Below are 22,751 nucleotides of genomic sequence, written 5' to 3' on the forward strand. Positions count from 1 at the left end.
AAAACAACCCCGATCAGATGAAGGGAACTGATTTTCCATCACAGAAATTCCTGCAACAAAAAATGCCGCATGCGAAGAAATTTGTAGCAAGATCACATTTTGGAAAACCAAATGGTCTTTGCTAATATACAATCCCTTTTTTTTTTTATTTTTTGTTTTGCATATACTGCTGTGTGAACAGGCACCTAATTCTAGTTCGCCTCTGCTATTCCTCTTCCTTATGATAGTAATTATATATTTTCCTCTTCCCATTGATTTACATACAGCAGACACATCAATATTTGCTCGTGAAATAACTAGAATAACCTGTCTGGTACTGGGCTGGGGTCTGCTCTGTCACTGAGCAGAGGCAGGGAAGGGGTGTGTGCCGTAAGGTAGATTCAATCACCTCTCACTTACCTGTGTCATGGTGATGGAAAATCTGGTTGGGCCAGCTAATCTATAAAAACACAGGTTTTGTTCTCAAATGTGCAGTTACAGCGTGGAAGTGAATAAAGCAACTTCAACTGAGCAAAGGTGAACCCGACTCTGGTTTAGAAAAAGTCAGAGGACGCAATGCCTGGTGAGTCTTTTGTGGTTCTTCTAGGAACCTCAACCTTTCTTGCTTTGCTTATTTTTCTGATATATAATATACAATTACAATGATTGCAGGTGACCAGGGTTCTTTAAGGGTTCTTCTATTTTGCAATTCATATGGTCACAAGGTCATAGTTTACTAAACGCTGGCCGGTTGCCCTGGAGGACGGGTTGTTTATTGTTGTCCATAGGACCTGGAATCTGCAAGAGCCAAAAAGGTCCCTCTACCCTACGTAAGGAGAACCAGTCCTGTAGATAATGGTGTGCAAGGTTTTTGCATTTGTGCCCGGAATAATTACATGGTCGGGCCTCATTCACACAACCATAAATATATTGCATTCCTCAAAATATGGATGATGTCGTTGAGACATCCGTGTTGCAGCCGTTTTTTGAGCAGACCCATTGACTTCAATGGATCCGTGGACCTCATTTTGCCGTCAAGTATAGGACATCTTCTATCTTTTTGCAGAACGTATACAAAATAAATACGGTCTTGGGAAAAAGGCCTTAGTCTTGATATATCTATGGTAAGCATAAGATAAGTGTTCTCCTGGCCCTTCTGCCACTTATTGGGTCCTCACTAGTCCTGTCTCAGGATATAGGAAGGGCCCCCTCTGCCAGTCCCTGGCCGGCCCAGTGAACCACCTCAGCCAGTGACTGGCCGAAAGGGTATTTACTATGTGTTGAGAGGGGCCCATTAAATTTTTTTTAACCCACTCTTATTTCTTCTCCAACAATTTTTCCCCCTTTAAAGGGAATCTGTCACCATGATGAACCCGATTAAACCAGGCATACTGCTTGGTAAGGTTGATCAAATCAAGCTCTTTCTATCTGCAATTAGTACTACAGATGCAGAGAAATGTTTATCTTTAGTTAAATGCAAATGAGGTACTCGGAGCACCGAGGGGCTGGCCTAGCCCCTTAGAGAAAGAAAGAAAAATGGTTGGCACTCAACTTTAGTGGTTAGGTCCCAGTGCTCAATGATAGGGGAGTCCCCAAACAATAATGTTAAAAAATATCACGGCACTCGGGTAGAGTTTAAATTGTTTTTAGGTATCTTATTCCATCCAATAGACACGGCCAACGTTTCAGTCCAACCCAGAACTTGCTCACGGCCGATTAGGTCTCTTGCAGCATGGAGGGTGGGTGGCGTCCTCAGCCCCTTAGAGCGCTGCCTTTCCCAACGAGACCATAGTAGGAAGAGCTGAACGGTTAGACCATAAAGGTCTGATGCAGATTAGACATCTATTGACGCAATGATGCGACCATTGGGTGTTTGAAGATCTTTATTGGTAAAACTTCAGTAAGACAATGCATTTCGGAGCTCTCTCTTCAAGTCTGGTTCGCGATGAGGATGCAAGTTCCATCCAGCCGCAGTCCTTTGGGAAGGACCACTCACGTGAGATGGCCAGGCTCTGTTGCCTTGGCCTGAAATCTTCTGCAGGTGCAGCAAAGATCTGACAGCATTCATCCCCACTATGAGATCTTCACTGCAAATGCAGCAATAGTACCGGCACCCGTGCATGCGAAAGATTTCGGGATCAGGCATCGGAACCATGAGGATGCATGACCCTATCAATATCACTGGCAGGGGCAGAGCTGAAGGTGAATCGGTGCTCAGAATTGATTAGCATCGGTCATACCGATTGCAGAGAGGAAGTGGTCATTTTGATCACCATGATCAACCCTACCAGACAGTACGCCAGGTTTAATAGGGTTGATCCTGATGACAGATATTCCTTAAAAGTCCCAGTTGTGGCTAAATGACTAATTGAGTGTTATGATATTAATAGGAAAAACAGCGCTGATTGTATTGGCTCACCAAGAGCGGACATCTTTTAACTATGCCATGATGGAAGCAGCTCAGGCAGCTCTTAAGAAGAAGGGCTGGACGGTTCTCGTGTCTGATCTTTACGAGATGAAGTTTAATGCTATCCTGTCACGTGATGATATCACAGGTAAGAATAATGAGCAGCACTTCAATGGCCTGTCCAGCATAAGAAAATTTAAATTTCAGAAACACTGCCACTCTTATACATAGGCCTTGTCTGGTATTGCAGCTCATTGAAGTCAGTAGGGCTGGGCTGCAATATTAGACATAGCCCATGGGCCGGACGGGCACTGTAAAAATGTGGTCTCCAACCTGTGGTTCTCCAGTTTCAGTATACAATTGTTTTTTTTACAGCATAGAAAAGCAGGTTGACTACTCTGCATAGAAAAGAGGCATCCCACAATATATACTGCGTCCTCTACTCTTTTTTTTTGTATGGGCGTCTATGGGTGACCAATGCCACTTAACGCCTGTGTAGTGCTGTACTTCGAGGCCTTGGACCAATTTTGGACACAAGGCTTTACTATGATATGAACAGAGCCTTAGACCAATTCCTCTTTCATGTAGGTAGTCCCCAGGATCCGAGTAAGTTCAAATATGGCGCAGAGACTCTGACAGCGTGGAAGGAAGGGCGTCTCTCCAAAGACATTGTGGAGGAGCAGAAGAAAGTGGAGAAGGCCGACCTTGTAATCTTTCAGGTATGTGTGCTAGATGTCAGCACTATGTGTGGATGTAGCTGGTACTAGTGTAGCTCTGCACCATTCAAGTATCCCCTTTGTTCTTTGGATTGTGGGGGTCTCAGGGGTTGGACACCACCAATCGTAATGGTAGGCCATCAAGGTATACTTCTGGAAACTCCTTTTGGTAGGTTTCACACATGACCTTTATTTTTTTTAAATTAAATCATTGTTTGCTTCATGTTTCCTGGTGGTTTATTCTTATGTACAATCTCAATAGATCTTATGGAAACCTGGGACAAACTCCACAACTATACTACATTGCCGATCATCTGACCAATATTTTGCTAGCCAGGACCACCCTTTTTTCGTCCGGTTCCTTTGGGTCAGCAGCTGGCCACCTGCAGCTATTTAACCCATACTGAGGGACTAGCTAAATGACCTTCTGCCGTGGCTGCCTTTGCCATCTAGCTCATACATATCCCACCACAGGGCCACCTGATCTCCACCGAGATGACCTTGTTGATGGAAACATCTTGATTCTGCAAACAAAAGTATGGCTCTGCTGGTCCTATCTGCTGCTTTTCCACCACACCTAATGCACAGGTCAAGTCGCCTCTCCATAATCTAAATGGGGGCCCTAAATTAAATATTGTAACACTTTTACATTTAGTCAATTCAAATGGTGGTATGCCGGAGTATTGCTGAGGTCTTAAAAGTGACATTTGTTATTTGTTCCAGTTTCCCTTGTACTGGTTCGGGTTGCCCGCCATAATGAAAGGATGGGTGGAACGAGTCTTCTGTATGGGATTTGCGTACAGCTTTCAAACAATGTACTCTGAGGGACCGTTCAAGGTATGCCGCCGTCATTGACTTGTAGGATTGAGCCGTCATACATGAACTCACATGAAAGCCGAGATACCACTGCTTTACCTGGTCTTTGCTTACTGCTATAGACATCGTACATCCTTTAATCGGGAATGAAAGGAAACCTATAGACGACGGATTATCGAATATTCTCCGCTACACTGCTCCTCAGAAATTCCACATTATGATGTTTGATGGATTATGAGTCTTTCTGGATTATCAGATGCCAGATGAAATGAATTTGGATGATGAAATCTCATTCTAACCTCTTAATTTTATTTTTACAGAATAAGAAAGCAATATTATCCTTCACCACCGGTGGCTCCGAGTCGATGACTACACCCAAGGGCCTTAATGGAGACATCAATGTTGCTCTGTGGCCTATACAGGTATTTTATCAATGGTGTTCATGCTGATTGTATTCAGTGGCCCCAAGGTTGTACATGGCATCCAAGGGTGTGAAGGGCGGCTAGCAGTTCAGTCCCATGGGACCCATCTACTGGCTGCAGGCAGTGGCGTGCATAGAGAAGTAAGGGCCCCATAGCAAGGATCAAACCAGGCCCCCCACACAGGACAGAAGGGTTACTGCCTAGACCCTTTTCAATGACCCTTGGGCCATTTTTTCCACTGCCTCATTTGCTATAAGCTGTTCCATTAGGCCCCACACAGATGAGCGTGTCTGGATGCGTTGCGTCTGCGATCAGGGAAAATCATGCGAGTGCGTACGCAATTTCAGTCAGTTTTGACTGTGATTGCGCTGCGTTGCTCAGTTTTTTCAGCGCAAGTGCAATGCATTTTGCACGCGCTTGAGAAAAAACTGATTGTGGTACCCAGACCCGAACCCGGACTTCTTCACTGAAATTCGGGTTTGGGTTAGGTGTTCTGTAGATCTTATTATTTTCCCTTATAACATGGTTATAAGGGAAAATATTAGCATTCTTAATACAGAATGCTTACTAAAATGTGGCTTGAGGGGTTAAAAAAATAAAAAAAAATTTTTACTCACCTCATCCGCTTGTTCGCACAGCCGGCATCGTCTTCTTTCTTCTTCTTTCAGGACCTGCAAAAGGACCTTTGATGACATAATCGCGCTCACCACGTGGTGACGTCAGCGCAGGTCCTGCTGAATGAAGATAGAAGATTCTATCTTCATTCAGAAGGACCTGCGCTGACGTCACCACCATCAAAGGTCCTTTGGATTGAGGGCCCCAAAGGTAACTCGTCCACAGAGCAGCCTGTGTTGATATGTATGTAGGGCAGCAAATGTGAGAAATTCCGCTCTCCCCCTTTGTTTAGCAGGACATATTTCATGTCAATGGGCGCGGTATATTTAGCATCTGCAATCTACGGGGTGAGGGGTGTTGGTGCAGAAGTTAGGGGTTGCACCAAGGTAATGGTACTTGAGGAAACCAAAAGCTCCTCCACCACATATACAGGCACCAGAGCTATAAATCACATGTGGGGTTCTCATTTCTAGTTTTTATTTTATCAGATCTTTTTTATTGGATTTTTTATTTTTTTTAAACCTAGTACTGTACAGGAAACCATACAAAAGAGTATAATCTCCCTCCCCGTTTTCTCCATCCCACCTCTCCCCAACCAACCAACCAACCTTCCTGTGCAGAAAAATAAAGAAGAGTACTAATACTCTCAATTCGCAAGCCTAGCCAGTCCAGGGTGATTGATCCAAGTACGCCATTGAAGATCACATAAGCAGAATTTACGGTAATTGTTTTTTTTATGCATTTACAGAATGGCATTCTGAATTTCTGTGGATTCCAAGTCCTGGAGCCTCAGATCTCATACGCTGTGGCACACAGGCCTCAGGAAGCTCGGGTTGGGATACTGAAGAGCTGGGAGAAGCGAATGGAGACCATCTGGGACGAAAAGCCCATCAGATACATTCCCATTCAGGACTTTGAGGGTATGTCTGGTGGATTTCTGCTGAAGAAGCAGGTGGAGGAGGCCAGATCTGATGATAGGTATGGCCTGACGGTGGGGCAACACCTCGGCAAGCTTCTACCACCCGATAACCAGGTGAAGGCTGAAGTCTCCAGCTTATAAGAGACGGCTTGGCAAAGTGTTTTACGTGAGACGCTGTGTCCTTTCAGTCTACGCGTCACTGGCTGCACTAGGATCTTGCCACTACGATGCGGTAATACAAAGATGTGTCGTCACAGGATCATTTTACACAACGAGGTACCAGGCGGACATTTTGGACATCAAGTTCCTCTGCTCATTCCCTCATAATGTTTATGCTATTGTAATAGCCTGTAAAGCATTTTACTCTTATATCACATTACAATTTGTGTAAGTTTCATTGGGTGGTGTGCATTCGGTCTCTCGGCTAAACTCTAGCACAGCCAACATCTATCTTCTCCATAAACATGCAGGCAGGAGAGTGGGACTAGCATCTCCAGATAAATATGGGACTGCAGGGAATGAAGGACTGAATGTACTGAAAATTAGAGTGCATGCTCTTCATTACCGATTATAGGGGCAGGTCCAATATGCCCTAAGGCTGTGCATACATACATATTTTCGAAATAAAAAAAAACTAAATTTTTTACAATAGGTTTTTATTAAAAAAATTGTTGCATATGCTGCATATATGACAACACATAGCAGTTCACTAGCCAACCCATCAGACTGGCTGTGTGGAGCCTTAGTCTCTAGACCCTCTCTCTCCTCTCCGGAACGATCTTCTAAGGTGATTTATAACCAATTCACTGTTCCTCGAGGACAGGAGAGAAAGGGATTTTGCTAAATAGAATGGGGTAATCGAATCCCAAAATGCCCCATCCTTTTGTTCTCGTGGTGATACGTCCCCACCAGGTGTCTGACTGCAGCTATTCTCATTCATAGCACATGCACACTAGACCGGGCCGTGTATGCATATGGTGGCAGGCCAGAGGTCCAGCCGTAGCACAGCAAACTTGCCGAGAAGCGGCCGGTGAAAAACGACAGCATGCTGTAGTTTTATTTCGGCCGCCTCTCAGCTTGTTTGCCGTGCTGCGGCTGGACCACCGGCCTGCCCCATTATAATGAATGGGACTGGAGCGGACTTCAGGCGGCACAGTGGGCTAGCATTAGCCGGTACAGCCTGCCGCACCCTGCTACCGCAAGTGTGAAGGTAGCCTTACTCTGTTGGGCTTAGTTTATGCATCATATATGTGTCTGCACGAGAATGGATTGAATTTGTATTACTAGAATCTGTGGGTTGTTCAAGGGGTTTTCCAAGTGTTTAAAGCTCAACATAGGTCATCAGTATGTGATCGTGGGGGTCCGACACCAGTGGGCGGCACTGCCTCCTCACAGCTTACTGAGCAGTGCTACCCATTGGATAGCAGCTGTGCTTGGTATTGCCGCTCAGCCCCATTCACTTGAATGGGACTGTTGCACCTAGGCCATGTGACCAATGAACGTGACATCACAAGTCTAGGAAGAGACCGGAGCACCACAGTCTTTTTTTTTTTTTTTTTTTACTATTCAAAATTTCTATTGAGATTTTCAAGAAAGTATTTCCATAGCAGTAACATACATTGATGTGTAAAGTAACATACAATCTGAGGGGGAATTTGATAACTTGTAAAGAAGATTATCCCCACAATAAACATGAACCTTGTAAGTATCTATGATGAATACAACAAACACAAAAAAAAAGAAAAAAAATGAGCGTTTAGAAACGCATCCAAAGTACGAAATGTTTCCTATGTTTTATGAAACGTGAGGAGTCTGAGGGAGTCTCGCTAATGAGATTCTCCATTCTCTGGTGAAGAGCAATTTCTTCAAACCATTCCTCCAGTGTCAGGGGGAGAGGGAGATTTCCAGTGTCGGGGGATTACCGTTTTTGCCGCCTGTACCATATACTTTAAAAGTGAGGTTTTGTAGGCTGGGATATTCAAGTTGAATATAGACAGTAGGAGGGATTCAGGAGAATTTGGTACAGGGATACCTGTTACCTCCTGTATTGTTTTATGTACGAAGTTCCAAAATGGGCGCAGGATAGCACAGTGCCACGAAATGTGGATCATCGTACCCTCTTCTGTGTGACATCTCCAGCAGCGATCTGACACTGTTGGAAACCATTTGTGCAGAAGTGTAGGAGCCCTGTACCATGTGGAGAGGATTTTATAGCTTGTTTCTTGCACCTTAGTGGAAATCAGCGCTTTGTGGGAGAGAAGGAAGGTCCTGTTCATTGAGAGGGAATGAGCTGTACACCCAGATCTTGTTCCCAAGCTTGACAAAAGGGAGGGGGGTGTGAGGAGCGTTGGAGGATTAGTAGTTTGTAGATGGTTGAGATGTCCCTGAATACCGCTGAATGTGGTGAGGCGTCTGGTTAGGGTATGAGTCTTGCGTGTAGAAAAATAGAAGTGCTGAAGCTGTAGGTTTTCAAAGGAATGTCTAGATTGGGAGTGCGGAGATTCTACCAGTTGGACTAGGGGCTTCAGGCATGACCCCAAGAGGACCTGGTGAAATCTGAGAGGGCTTATTTTGGTGCCTGTAAGAAAGGGGCGAAATGAGTGTCCCGGCGTGAAACACGGGTGGTCGGTGATTGGAGTCAGGTGGCCCCTAGTATCGATTAGAGAGGTGTGACGGTTTTTGGATGATATTGTTGCAAATGTGTGATTAGCCGCAAAGGATAACCTAGAGGTGATAGAGCGTGGCACGCCTGTCAACCAGGGGAGTACTGAAAGCGAGCAGGAAGAGGAGTCTCGCGCTATATGAACCCAGAATTTGGAAGAATCCACTCGCAGCATATCCAGGAGCCTAGCGTATGCCGTGGAGTGATAATACAGTCTACAGTCCGGCAACCAACCCCGCCCAGCTCTTTGGAGCGAGTCATTATTGCCCACCTGATCCGTGTTTTACCAGGTGACCATGCAAAGTGTGTGAAGCATTGACGTAGTTGCGACCAGAACACTGCAGGAGATAGAGCAATTTTGGCAATAAGTTCATTTTTTGTATACTGACTCTACCAAACAAAGAAAAATCCCATCGGATCCACGACTCCTTTTAATTTTTGAAGGAGAGGGGTGAAGTTCATTCTGAAGAGATGTGACAGGTCGGCGGAGATCTTAATTCCCAAATATGTTATTTCCGTGGTTGGCCAGACAAATGGGAAGGAGGTTTTGAGAGAAGAGACCAAGGCGCAAGGCAGGGAGATGTTTAGGGCCTCAGATTTGGTCACGTTGATTTTAAAGTTCGTCCATTTACCAAAGCTGGCAATCTCGCGAAGCACAGACGGTAAGGAGATGTGAGGGTTAGTTATGTAGAGCAAAAGGCCATCCGCGAAGGCCGCACTTTTATGCTCAGTGTCTCCAATCTTGATCCCAGATATGTCTGGGTTGGTGCGTATGGATGAGATCAGGTGCTCCATGACCAAAACATAAAGTAACGGAGACAGCGGGTATCCCTGTCGCGTGCCATTGTGGATGGAGAAGGGGGAGGAGAAGGTGCCATTGATCTTAACAGTTCCACTTTGGTAAATTGAGTTTTTAAGCTAGCAGATAGCTTGAAGGTATGAGGTGCCGGTTCAGGGACCTGGTCTTCACATGTTTGAGAGGAAAATGGAAGGTTATATAGTTCAGAATAAAAATATTGGAAAGATGAGGCATTGTCCTCCGTGGTGTACACCATACGGTGTGCAGGGTTTTTTACCACGGGGATGTAAGAGGCAGCATTTTCCCCCCTGAGAGCACTCGCCAGCAAGCGACCACTCTTGTTGCTGTATTCATAAAATTGACTAATTTACTACGGAAGGTTTGGATCATTCGCTTATAAGACGTCTCTAAGAGGCGTGGGGCATCCATACGGGAATTCTGGAGGTCACAGAGAATCGGGGGCGGATGAAATGCATGATAGGCCCGGGGCTGTCCACCCATCTCGGGCCCCTCCCTCCATTTTAGTTTAGTGTTTTTATCTATATGAACAGGCTGTGGTGCTTCATGAACGCCACAGTCTCTTCCTAGGCCATATAACATCACATTCATCGTTACATGGCCTAGCTGCAGCTCAGTTCCATCCGAGTGATTGGGGCTCAGCTGCAATAACAAGCATAGTGCTATCAACTGGACAGCGCTGTGCTTGGTAAGGAGCAAAGAGGCTGCGGCGCTCACAGGGACATTGCAGTCTCCTCAAACAGCTTATTGGCTAGGGTGCCAGGAGTCGGACCCCCACCAATCTCATATTGATGACCTATCCTGAGGATATAAATCCCAAAGAACCCTTTTACCTTATGTTATCTGTAGTGTTACATAGGACTGCAAAAATACCCAGGCGCCATTGGCTCCTAAACTGAAAAATTTAGGAGCCAGATTACATTTTGAGTTACCAAATTTAAAATGCATACCGTATTTTTCGCTATGTAAGACGCACAACAGGTTTAGAGGAGGAAAATAACAAAAAAATATTTTCAACCAAAAGATGGGCTAAAACATGTGCAGTACATGGGTTCCTATGGATGAGGGGAGTATAGTCATATAATATAAACACAGTCCAGGGTACCGTAATTCACCTGTGTTATAACCCCCCTCATCCATAGGAATGCACCCATATACTGCAGTGCTCACCACCAATCAGCTCACCATACAGGGCAGCAGTGCCGGAGCGCGTCACAGTAGAGGAGGGAGGTGTGGTGCGGAGGACAGCAAACCGTCAGTGCTGCTAAGCAACAGCAGACTGAGCGCTCACACGTCCTATTAAACATGCGTGCTGGTGGCATTTAGCTTCAATGACCGCCGTCCGCCCCACACTTCCTACTGGAGGGCGCCGCCTCACATTATTAACTCTGGAGGTGCGTCTCTAGATAACAGCCTGCAATGTGACGGCCATATTTCTGGGCACGTTCACTTTATAAGAAGCATTGACTTCTTCCCCACATTTTGGGGGGAAAAAGTGTGTCTTATGAAGCGACAAATACGATAAATTATAATTAAAAAAGACTTGGAGTAGAAGATGAGACGCAGCTCACAGTAGTGAGCCAGCTCTACATATAATAGAATACAGCACCACATACCTCTTACTTCCAGAGACATCTCCTGTCATGTAGACCTTCTCTTTCCTCTTCTCCTCCGTTTGCCCCAGAACGCCATGACTAATTCTTTCCGCCGCATCTCGTCTCTACAGAGTTTGTTACACAGACACGTTAGATTTCTCATAATTGAGGTCATTTATCAAACTGGTGTAAAGTACAACTGGCTTAGTTGCCCATAGCAACCAATCAGATTCCACCTTTCATTTTCAAAAGGAGCAGTCTAAATTTAAAAGTAGAATCTGGTTGCTATGGGCAACTAAGCCAATTCTACGTTAAACCAGTTTGATAAATGACCCCCAAAATGTCCCTATGGTGTCTACAGCAATTATAATGTCCCCTAGAGTGCCCCCAGTAATAATACCATCCTAAATTGTGCTCCAGGTAATAATGCCTGTATAGTGTCCCTGAAAAATAATGTCCCCTAATATGTCTTTGTAATAGAAATGCTCCTATAGTTCCTACCCATTAGCAACATCCCCCACACTACCCCCATATAGTAGTTTGACCCCACAGTAGTAACTGTCCCCCACACTGGGGCCTGCAAAGAGGGCAAATGGATAGCCCCACCGACGGAGAATTCCCCAATTCCTGAGGAGTTCCAATAGAGGACGCAGGGCAGCTCTCTGTACCAGAGTGTGGCGGGAAAGGTCCTGCAGCAACTTGATTGGGGACCCTTCATGAGACAGAGAGGAAGACTGCCGAGCCTTATTCAGAATTTGCTCTTTGACAACATAAAAGTGTATTTTGCAGATGACGTCTCTTGGTCTAGAGCCATCCGGATTAGGGGGCTCTGTGAGCTCTGTCAATTTCTATGTGAGAATTCGGTGGGCGACCCAAAATTTTATTGAATATTCCTACAATTGAAGGCAGTAGGTCAGGTGTCGTTATTGATTCTGGGAGGCCTCTGATCCGTATGTTGTTACGGCGGCTGCGGTTTTCAATGTCATCAAGGTGCTGATGTAGAGTGTACAGTTGAGCCTTGTGAGACTGGACCTTATCTTGGAGGGCCGAAACCGTAGCAGATAGAGATGTGTGATCGTGGACGACAGAATCAATTCTGGAGTCAAGCACCGTCATTTCAGAGTGGACTTGTGAGAATTCCCACTTGCATTCCTGCAGTATGTTGGTGGCAAAATTAGATAGGTCCGCCTTAGAGGGCAGTGAGCAGATAAGGGTGCCATTGTTGGCGGTCTGACGTCCTCGTCAAATAGATCTGTGGAGGCCGGGGGGTTCCTGGTATGGGGTGAGATATGTTTAGAGGCCGGCGAGGATAGTAAACCGCTCACAGGTTCAGGACCAGACGGGGTTGCTCGCAGCAACTGTTGATGGGAGCCGTCCCACGAAGATCCAGTGGACCAATGTGTTGAGGCGGCTAGAGAGGGTCCAGGAGAGTGGGAAAAAGGGTGAAAGGGCTCCATTGCAGCAGGAGGGGCACAATGCTGAGGAGCAACCCTGCTAGGGGACTGTTGCTGCTGTGCTTAGTATTGTCCCGGAAGGGAGAGACCAGAATGGGTCAGGAGCTGGGTGCTTGTGTGCCCCTGGTGGTGAGTTGGGGCTCCAGGGGTTCCAGACATGGGCCCACAAGGCCAGAAGGAGTGGGCCAAGGGCCTCAGAGTGGAGTTCTGTGGGATGGTGGGGTTGCTGACCTCCGGGGCCACATCGTGGGGGATTTGTGAAGAGCCCCTGTGACTGACCTGTGAGGCTTCTGGCAGCGCTGCGGCTGAGGTGAGCATCGGAGGTTCCAGCGCGTGCGTGGGAGCCAGGTTGGAGGGTGAGGATGGAGAGTGCAGCTCCGGTGGATCCGGTCCCGACGCTTGTTCCGTTCATTGCCTGGGGTCGAGGCTGGCAGCGGAGGCACAGACGCGGTGCCGGTGTAGCTGTGTGGCAGGGCTCCCAGGGGTGCCTGGATGCGCTTCAGTGGACCGCGTGTTCAGCGCGCCGGCGCCATCTTGGGGGCACAGCGGTCCTTCTGAGCAGAGCCCGGGGGTGAGGAATGCTGGGCGGAGAGGAGAGGCAAATCGCCTTGCGATGAAGCCAGGGGAGCCGATGGACGGGCTCTACCCTTTTTTTAGAGTTTTTCCCATCAGGAGAGGCTGGATGGAAGGTGATTTTGCCAGGGATGCAGAGGAGCTCTTACTGAGCGCGTCCTCACTCGCTCATGGCCGGTCCCGCCCCCGCGCCACAGTCTTTTTAAACAGCATATTTTTAAGGGTGCCCGGAGTCAGACCCCCACCAATCAGATAATGACCTATCCTGAGGATCAGTATTAATCACTCGGACCACGTCTTTAAGGGCTCATGCACACGGCCGTTGCCTCTTTTGCTATCCACAAAACACGTATACCAGCCGCCATGTCCGGGCCATAATAGAACAGCCCTATCCTTGTCCATAATACAGACAAGAATAGGACATGTTCTATATTTTTGCAGATGCCACAGAACAGACATACGGATGGAGACAGGACACGGTGTGCTGTCCGCATGCGGCCCTATTGAAGTGAACGGGTCAGCATCCGACATGCAAAAAATGCGGGTTGGATGCGGACAAAAAATACGTTTGTGTGCACAAGCCCTAAGGGTGTCTTCACACACTGCAGATTGTGTGACTGAAAACCTGTTCCATTCATTTGTTGTTCAATCATTTTTATTAAGTATGAACACACATGTAGATAAAACATCATGTACAAATACATTGTGGAATGCACATCAAAATATTGATCATTTGGCTACTGAATATGGTTATTAAGACCTATTCAAAGTATTATCCCGCTGATACATGAATAAATGACCCATAAAGCCCGTACAAACATAACAAGACAAGACATACAGGGACAAGACAAACTAAGACAATTAACACAAGACACATAAGGGGAAAGACAGACAAGGAAGGTATCCCAACATGAAACCCAACTCAATCATCCAAGATTAACTGGAGAGATACTGGCCTGCTCCAGCCAATCATGAAACGCTTGAGACCCCTCAAAAAGAAGCCACGGCGTCCATAATTTCAAATACTTCTGATCCTCTACAATTAGTTCCTCCCTCCTACGCATTTTTTTTGAACGTCTCTAGCCATTCCCCCACAAGTGGGGCATCCCGAGACTTCCAGTGCCTCGGCACCACCAAACGGGCCGCCTGTACAAAAAAAATCTCAGGAGGCCCCGTCTGTTCCATTCATTTGGACAAGGCTTGCAGAAATTCATGTCCTTGCTGCCAAAACAACCCCGATCAGATGAAGGGAACTGATTTTCCGTCACAGAAATTCCTGCAACAAAAAATGCCGCATGCGAAGAAATTTGTAGCAAGATCACATTTTGGAAAACCAAATGGTCTTTGCTAATATACAATCCCTTTTTTAATGATTTTTTGTTTTGCATATACTACTGTGTGAACAGGCACCTAATTCTAGTTCGCCTCTGCTATTCCTCTTGCTTATGATAGTAATGATATATTTTCCTCTTCCCCATTGATTTACATACAGCAGACACATCAATATTTGCTCGTGAAATAACTAGAATATCCCGTCTGGTACTGGGCTGGGGTCTGCTCTGTCACTGAGCAGAGGCAGGGAAGGGGTGTGTGCCTTATTGTAAGGTAGATTCAATCACCTCTCACTTACCTATGTCTTGGTGACGTCAAATCTGATTGGGCCAGCTAATCTATAACAACACAGGTTTTGTTCTCAAATGTACATTTACAGCGTGGAAGTTAATAAAGCAACTTCAACTGAGCAAAGGTGAACCCGACTCTGGTTTAGAAAAAGTCAGAGGACGCAATGCCTGGTGAGTCTTTTGTGGGTCTTCTAGGAACCCCAACCTTTCTTGCTTTGCTTATTTTTCTGATATATAATATACAATTACAATGATTGCAGGTGACCAGGGTTCTTTAAGGGTTCTTCTACCTATTTTGCAATTCATATGGTCACAAGGTCATAGTTTACTAAATGCTGGCCGGTTGCCCTGGAGGACGGGTTGTTTATTGTTGTCCATAGGACCTGGAATCTGCAAGAGCCAAAAAGGTCCCTCTACCCTACGTAAGGAGAACCAGTCCTGTAGATGATGGTGTGCAAGGTTTTTGCATTTGTGCCCGGAATAATGGCATGGTCGGGCCTGATGCACACAACCATAAATATAGCGCCTTTCCTTAAAATATGGATGATGTTGGGATCCGTTTTGCAGCCATTTTTTGAGCAGACCCATTGACTTCAATGGATCCGTCGACCGCATTTTGCCGTCAAGTATAGGACATCTTCTATCTTTTTGCAGAATGTATACAAAATAAATACGGTCATGGGAAAGAGGCCTTAGTTTTGATATATCTATGGTAAGCATAAGATAAGTGTTCTCCTGGCCCTTCTGCCACTTATTGGGTCCTCACTAGTCCTGTCTCAGGATATAGGAAGGGCCCCCTCTGCCAGTCCCTGGCCGGCCCAGTGAACCACCTCAGCCAGTGACTGGCCGAAAGGGCATTTACTATGTGTTGAGAGGGGGCTCTTTAATTTTTTTTAACCCACTCTTATTTCTTCTCCAACAATTTTTCCCCCTTTAAAGGGCATCTGTCACCATGATGAACCCGATTAAACCAGGCATACTGCCTGGTAAGGTTGATCAAATCAAGCTCTTTCTATCTGCAATTGGTACTACAGATGCAGAGAAATGTTTATCTTTAGTTATATGCAAATGAGGTACTCGGAGCACAGAGGGGCTGGCCTAGCCCCTTAGAGCAAGAAAGAAAAATGGTTGGCACTCAACTTTAGTGGTTAGGTCCCAGTGCTCAATGATAGGGGAGTCCCCAAACAATAATGTTAAAAAATATCACGGCACTCGGGTAGAGTTTAAATAGTTTTTAGGTATTTTATTCCATCCAATAGTCACGGCCAACGTTTCAGTCCAACCCAGACCTTGTTCACGGCCGATTAGGTCTCTTGCAGCATGGAGGGTGGGTGGCGTCCTCAGCCCCTTAGAGTGCTGCCTTTCCCAACGAGACCATAGTAGGAAGAGCTGAACGGTAAGACCATGAAGGTCTGATGCAGATTAGACATCTATTTATGCAATGACGCGACCATTGGGTGTTTGAAGATCTTTATTGGTAAAACTTCAGTAAGACAATGCATTTCGGAGCTCTCTCTTCAAGTCTGGTTCGCGATGAGGATTCAAGTTCCGACCAGCTGCAGTCCTTTGGGAAGGACCACTCACGTGAGATGGACAGCAGGCCAGGCTCTGTTGCCTTGGCCTGAAATCTTCTGCAGGTGCAGCAAAGATCTGACAGCTATGAGATCTTCACTGCAAATGCGCCAATAGTACCGGCACCTGTGCATGCAAAAGATTTCGGGGTCAGGCATCGGAACCGTGAGGATGCATGACCCTATCAATATCACTGGCAGGGGCAGAGCTGGAGGTGAATCGGTGCTCAGAATTGATCAGCATCGGTCATACCGATTGCAGAGAGGAAGTGGTCATTTTAGTCACCATGATCAACCCTACCAGACAGTACGCCAGGTTTAATAGGGTTGATCCTGATGACAGATATTCCTTAAAAGTCCCAGTAGTGGCTAAATGACTAATTGAGTGTTATGATATTAATAGGAAAAACAGCGCTGATTGTATTTGCTCACCAAGAGCGGACATCTTTTAACTATGCCATGATGGAAGCAGCTCAGGCAGCTCTTAAGAAGACGGGTTGGACGGTTCTCGTGTCTGATCTTTACGAGATGAAGTTTAATCCTATCCTGTCACGTGATGATATCACAGGTAAGAATAATGAGCAGCACTTCAATGGCCTGTCCAGCATAAGAAAATAAAAATTTCAGAAACACTGCCACTCTTATACATAGACCTTGTCTGGTATTGCAGCTCATTGAAGTCAGTAGGGCTGGGCTGCAATATTAGACATAGCCCATGGGCTGGATGGGCACTGTAAAAATGTGGTCTCCAACCTGTGGTTCTCCAGTTTCAGTATACAGTTTTTTTTTTACAGCATAGAAAAGCAGGTTGACTACTCTGCATAGAAAAGAGGCATCCCACAATATATACTGCGTCCTCTACTTTTTTTTTTTGTATGGGCATCTATGGGTGACCAATGCCACTTAACGCCTGTGCAGTGCTGTACTTCGAGGCCTTGGACCAATTTTGGACACAAGGCTTTACTATTATATGAACAGAGCCTTAGACCAATTCCGCCTTCATACAGGTAGTCCCCAGGATCCGAGTAAGTTCAAATATGGCGCAGAGGCTCTGGCAGCGTGGAAGGAAGGGCGTCTCTCCAAAGACATTATGGAGGAGCAGAAGAAAGTGGAGAAGGCCGACCTTGTAATCTTTCAGGTATGTGTGCTAGATGTCAGCACCAGGCCCGTCGCTAACAGACAGGCAAAACAAGCAATTGCTTGGGGCCCCGAGCTGGCCCGGGGCCCCAAGCAGAGCCGGTGCTTGTTTTGCTTCCTTTAAGGCTGCAGCCGCCTGAGCGCTCTATAGAGAGCCTCAGGCGGCTGCAGCACTCCTGGTTACCTCCCGAGTTCCTCCTCTGCTGACTGCTGCTCTGTAGCGTGGCCGAGCTCTCCTCCTCTACCTCCTGGCTGTCACTCAGTCCGGCCGGGTACCGCGCGGTACAGGAACAGGGGATTCAGTTTCCTGTTCCCGGCTGGACTGACAGGAAGTGTACACTGAGTGCTCACTTACTTTTAGTCCGGCCGTGGCCGGGAACAGGAAACTGAATCTCCTGACCTGTACCACGCGGTTCCCGGCCGCACTGAGTGACAGCCAGGACTGGAGGTAGAGAGCGAGGAGCTCGGCCACGCTACAGGGTCCAGGGAAGGAGCCGGAGGACTGAATTAACTTAGGAACTTATCTAAGGTAGGGTAGGGAGTAAAAAAAAAAGTCTATTTTGCTTGGGGCCCCCAAGCCCCGGTCAGCACTATGAGTGGATGTACCTGGTACTAGTGTAGCTCTGCACCATTCAAGTAGTGGGGGTCTCAGGGGTTGGACACCACCAATACTTCTGGAAACTCCTTTTGGTAGGTTTCACACATGACCTTTATTTTTTTTAAATTAAATCATTGTTTGCTTCGTGTCTCCTGGTGGTTTATTCTTATGTACAACCCTCTATAGATCTTATGGAAACCTGGGACAAACTCCACAACTATACTACATTGCCGATCATCTGACCAATATTTTTCTGGCCAGGACCACCCTTTTTTCGTCCGGTTCCTTTGGGTCAGCAGCTTGCCACCTGCTGCTACCCATACTGAGGGACTAGCTAAATGACCTTCTGCCGTGGCTGCCTTTGCCATCTAGCTCATGCATATCCCACCACAGGACCACTTGATCTCCACCGAGATGACCTTGTTGATGGAAACATCTTGATTCTGCCAACAAAAGTATGGCTCTGCTGGTCCTATCTGCTGCTTTTCCACCACACCTAATGCACAGGTCAAGTCGCCTCTCCAGAATCTACTGCAAAAAAATGTTAAAAATGTCTAAATCAGACAGGTGTAACTCCCCTCGGCCTTGTACAGGCCAGAATATTTAGGGTGTCATTTATCAAAGACCCTTTTTTTTCCGCTGGTTTTTAATACTCTCTGTACTCCCCTGACTGGAGTAGTTTTTCACCAATAATATCCAGGCCTTCGCCACCTTCAAATATTGTCGCCCGGGCGTTTAAAAAGTCACAAAACGGGGTCTTGAAACTTTTTTATGCCAAAAACTGGCATAGCGCTGGTAGTAAATGACCCCCTTAAAGTTGATCTCTTCATGACTCACGACCTCCTCCTGCCATCACACATTCTCCGTGGCCTTATCAACCTTTTTTGTGTCCCTTTCCATATCCTAAATGGTGTTATGTAATGCAGAAGAAGACATGATCCTAGACCACCTTACCAACCATGCAGTGGTATTTTTCCTGCAGAGAGCCAGTATTCACGTCTGACCCTTGGTGGACCCCACTTATCGTAAATGGGATCCGCCAGGTACAGGCGGTGTCCGGCATCTACTGAATATGCCATTTCTGGCATTCTGTTTCTTTTCCAGAACAAAATACTAGGATTCTGAATGTAAGAGCGGACGTGAGCTAAGCTTGGTATAATGATTGCTCTGCCAGGTAGCCTTACCTTAGGGCCAGATTTAGACAATATGTGGCCCTAGGCAAAATTTTAAATGGGGGCCCTAAATTAAATATTGTAGCACATCTACATTTTGTCAATTCAAATGGTGGTATGTCGGAGTATTGCTGAGGTCTTAAAAGTGACATTTGTTATTTGTTCCAGTTTCCCTTGTACTGGTTCGGGATGCCCGTCATAATGAAAGGATGGGTGGAACGAGTCTTCTGTATGGGATTTGCGTACAGCTTTCAAACAATGTACTCTGAAGGACCGTTCAAGGTATGCCGCCGTCATTGACTTGTAGGATTGAGCCGTCATACATGAACTCAGAAATTAATGTGGAATTTCTCCTCAGAAATTCCACATTATGATGTTTGATGGATTATGAGTCTTTCTGGATTATCAGATGCCAGATGAAATGAATTTGGATGATGCAATCTCATTCTAACCTCTTAATTTTATTTTTACAGAATAAGAAAGCAATATTATCCTTCACCGCCGGTTGCCCCGAGTCGATGACTACACCCAGGGGCCTTAATGGAGACATCAATGTTATTCTGTGGCCTATACAGGTATTTTATCAATGGTGTTCATGCTGATTGTATTCAGTGGCCCCAAGGTTGTACATGGCATCCAAGCGGGTGAAGGGCGGCTAGCAGTTCAGTCCCATGGGACCCTTCTACTGGCTGCAGGCAGTGGTGTACATAGAGAAGTAAGGGCCCCATAGCAAGGATCAAACCAGGCCCCCCACACAGGACAGAAGGGTTACTGCCTAGACCCTTTTCAATGACCCTTGGGCCATTTTTTCCACTGTCTCATTTGCTAAAAGTTGTTCCTTTAGGCCCCACACAGATGAGCGTGTCCGGATGCGTTGCGTCTGCGATCAGGGAAAATCATGCGAGTGTGTAGGCAATTTCAGTCAGTTTTGACTGCGATTGCGCTGCGTTGCTCAGTTTTTTCAACGCAAGTGCAATGCATTTTGCACGCGCTTGAGAAAAAACTGATTGTGGTACCCAGACCCGAACCCGGACTTCTTCACTGAAGTTCGGGTTTGGGTTAGGTGTTCTGTAGATCTTATTATTTTCCCTTATAACATGGTTTTAATGGAAAATATTAGCATTCTTAATACAGAATGCTTACTAAAATGTGGCTTGAGGGGTTAAAAAAATAAAATAAAAATGTAATTCACCTCACCCGCTTGTTCGCACAGCCGGCATCGTCTTCTTTCTTCTTCTTTCGGGACCTGCAAAGGGACCTTTGATGACGTAATCGCGCTCACCACGTGGTGACGTCAGCGCAGGTCCTGCTGAATGAAGATAGAAGATTCTATCTTCATTCAGCAGGACCTGCGCTGACGTCACAACCATCAAAGGTCCTTTTGCAGGTCCTGAAAGAACAAGAAAGAAGGCGATGCTGGCTGCGCGAACAAGTGGATGAGGTGAGATAATATATATATTTTTTTTTTAACCCCTCAAGCCACATTTTAGTAAGCATTCTGTATTAAGAATGCTAATATTTTCCGTTATAACCATGTTGGGTTCTCCGTTCTAGTTTTTTTTTTATCAGATCTTTTTTATTGGATTTTTTATTTTTTTTTAAACCTAGTACTGTACAGGAAACCATACAAAAGAGTATAAACCCCCTCCCCGTTCTCTCCATCCCACCTCTCCCCAACCAACCAACCTTCCTGTGCAGAAAAATAAAGAAGAGTACTAATACTCTCAATTCACAAGCCTAGCCTGTCCAGGGTGATTGATCCAAGCACGCCATTGAAGATCACATAAGCAGAATCTATGGTAATTGGGTTTTTTATGCATTTACAGAATGGCATTCTGAATTTCTGTGGATTCCAAGTCCTGGAGCCTCAGATCTCATACGCTGTGGCACACATGCCTCACGAAGCTCGGGTTGGGATACTGAAGAGCTGGGAGAAGCGACTGGAGACCATCTGGGACGAAAAGTCCATCAGATACATTCCCAGTCAGGACTTTGAGGGTATGTCTGGTGGATTTCTGCTGAAGAAGCAGGTGGAGGAGGCCAGATCTGATGATAGGTATGGCCCAACGGTGGGGCAACACCTCGGCAAACCTCTACCACCCGATAACCAGCTGAAGGCTGAAGTCTCCAGCTTATAAGAGGCGGCTTGGCAAAGTGTTTTACGTGAGACGCTGTGTCCTTTCAGTCTACGCGTCACTGGCTGCACTAGGATCTTGCCACTACGATGCGGTAATACAGAGATGTGTCGTCACAGGATCATTTTACACAACGAGGTACCAGGCGGACATTTTGGACATCAAGTTCCTCTGCTCATTCCCTCATAATGTTTATGCTATTGTAATAGCCTGTAAAGCATTTTACTCTTATATGACATTACAATTTGTGTAAGTTTCATTGGGTGGTGTGGATTCGGTCTCTCGGCTAAACTCTAGCACAGCCAACATCTATCTTCTCCATAAACATGCAGGCAGGAGAGTGGGACTAGCATCTCCAGATACATATGGGACTGCAGGGAATGAAGGACTGAATGTACTAGAACGATCTTCTAAGGTGATTTATAACCAATTCACTGTTCCTCGACGACAGGAGAGAAAGGGATTTTGCTAAAAAGAATGGGGTAATCGAGTCCCAAAATGCCCCATCCTTTTGTTCTCATGGTGATACGTCCCCACCAGGTGTCTGACTGCAGCTATTCTCATTCATAGCACATGCACACTAGACCGGGCCGTGTATGCATGTATGTGTAGGTTGAGGTCAGAAGATATAGCTATGAACAAACATTAGTCAGCCTATGCACACAAACGTATTTTTTTGTCCACATCCGGGGGGCCGCAAGAGATGCGTAGAGCACACCGTGTCCTGTCTTAATCCGTATGTCCGTTCTGTGGCAACTGCAAAAATATAGAACATGTCCTGTTCTTGATCTCATTACGGACAAGGATAGGACTGTTCTATTATGACCCAGATGTGCCGCAAAATGCGGAACGCACATGGCCGGTGTCCTTGTTTTGCGGATCCACAGTTTGGGACTCTCTTTTGGTTATAGTGATCGGTAGGGGTCTCAACACTTGGGCTTGCAACAATCAAAACTTTTGATATGTTGCTATGACATATTAAAAGTTTATGGAAAGCTCATTGACCCTTCAAATATTGACCTTTTGTTTAACACAGCATGCTGAAGTTTTGGCATTTTTTTACATCTCTGTAGGGGGAAAAAAACACCTGGAAAAAAAAAAAAGTCAGACATCAACTTCCATAAAACCAATGTATCTAATCTCCTTTCTAGATTTAATTTATTAATAATCTTTAAAATTAAAAAATACATTAAAAGAAAAAGGGTAAATTATTTTTGTGGCTTTTTTTCTGGTAAAAAAAATGTCTGACCAAAATTAGAAGTAGAATTTAATAAAAAAAATGTAATAGTGCTGCTGTCGTTGATTTTGCAGCTTGGTCGCTAGCGGCAGCTTTTGATGGTGACAGGGATGAACAGAGTCTAGGTGTGCAGAGACTGTTGAGCAAATATAGAAAGGGCGGCAGGGTTAAAAGATGGTTGCTGTGAATGAGGCAGCTGAATGAACCTGACGGGAGTATTATGCCAGAGCGGCCTGGGAGACAGATCTTCTACTGTTCCAGTCACAGTGACTCAGCATGGGGCTGAGGCTCCTTCTTGCGGTTA

The 22,751-nt window shown here is 45.9% G+C and overlaps 1 protein-coding gene across 2 annotated transcripts; it reads left to right on the plus strand.

The window, feature by feature from the left end:
- Window positions 1–400: 400 nt before the first annotated feature.
- LOC120980457 (NAD(P)H dehydrogenase [quinone] 1-like) lies at window positions 401–21,213 on the plus strand. Of its 2 annotated transcripts, none has more exons than XM_040409582.1 (6): window positions 401–562; window positions 2,370–2,534; window positions 17,176–17,306; window positions 19,244–19,357; window positions 19,549–19,650; window positions 20,902–21,213. In XM_040409582.1, the coding sequence occupies exons 1-6, from the start codon at window positions 556–558 to the stop codon at window positions 21,211–21,213; spliced, it is 831 nt and encodes a 276-aa protein (XP_040265516.1). In that variant the 5' UTR covers window positions 401–555. The 2 variants fall into 2 exon arrangements, with proteins under 2 accessions (XP_040265516.1, XP_040265515.1); XM_040409581.1 differs by lacking the exons at window positions 17,176–17,306; window positions 19,244–19,357; window positions 19,549–19,650; window positions 20,902–21,213 and adding exons at window positions 2,975–3,105; window positions 3,826–3,939; window positions 4,239–4,340; window positions 5,704–6,248.
- Window positions 21,214–22,751: the final 1,538 nt, after the last annotated feature.

This window comes from Bufo bufo, chromosome 10 (genome assembly GCF_905171765.1).
Source record: "Bufo bufo chromosome 10, aBufBuf1.1, whole genome shotgun sequence".
NCBI classification, from domain to species: Eukaryota; Metazoa; Chordata; class Amphibia; order Anura; family Bufonidae; genus Bufo; species Bufo bufo.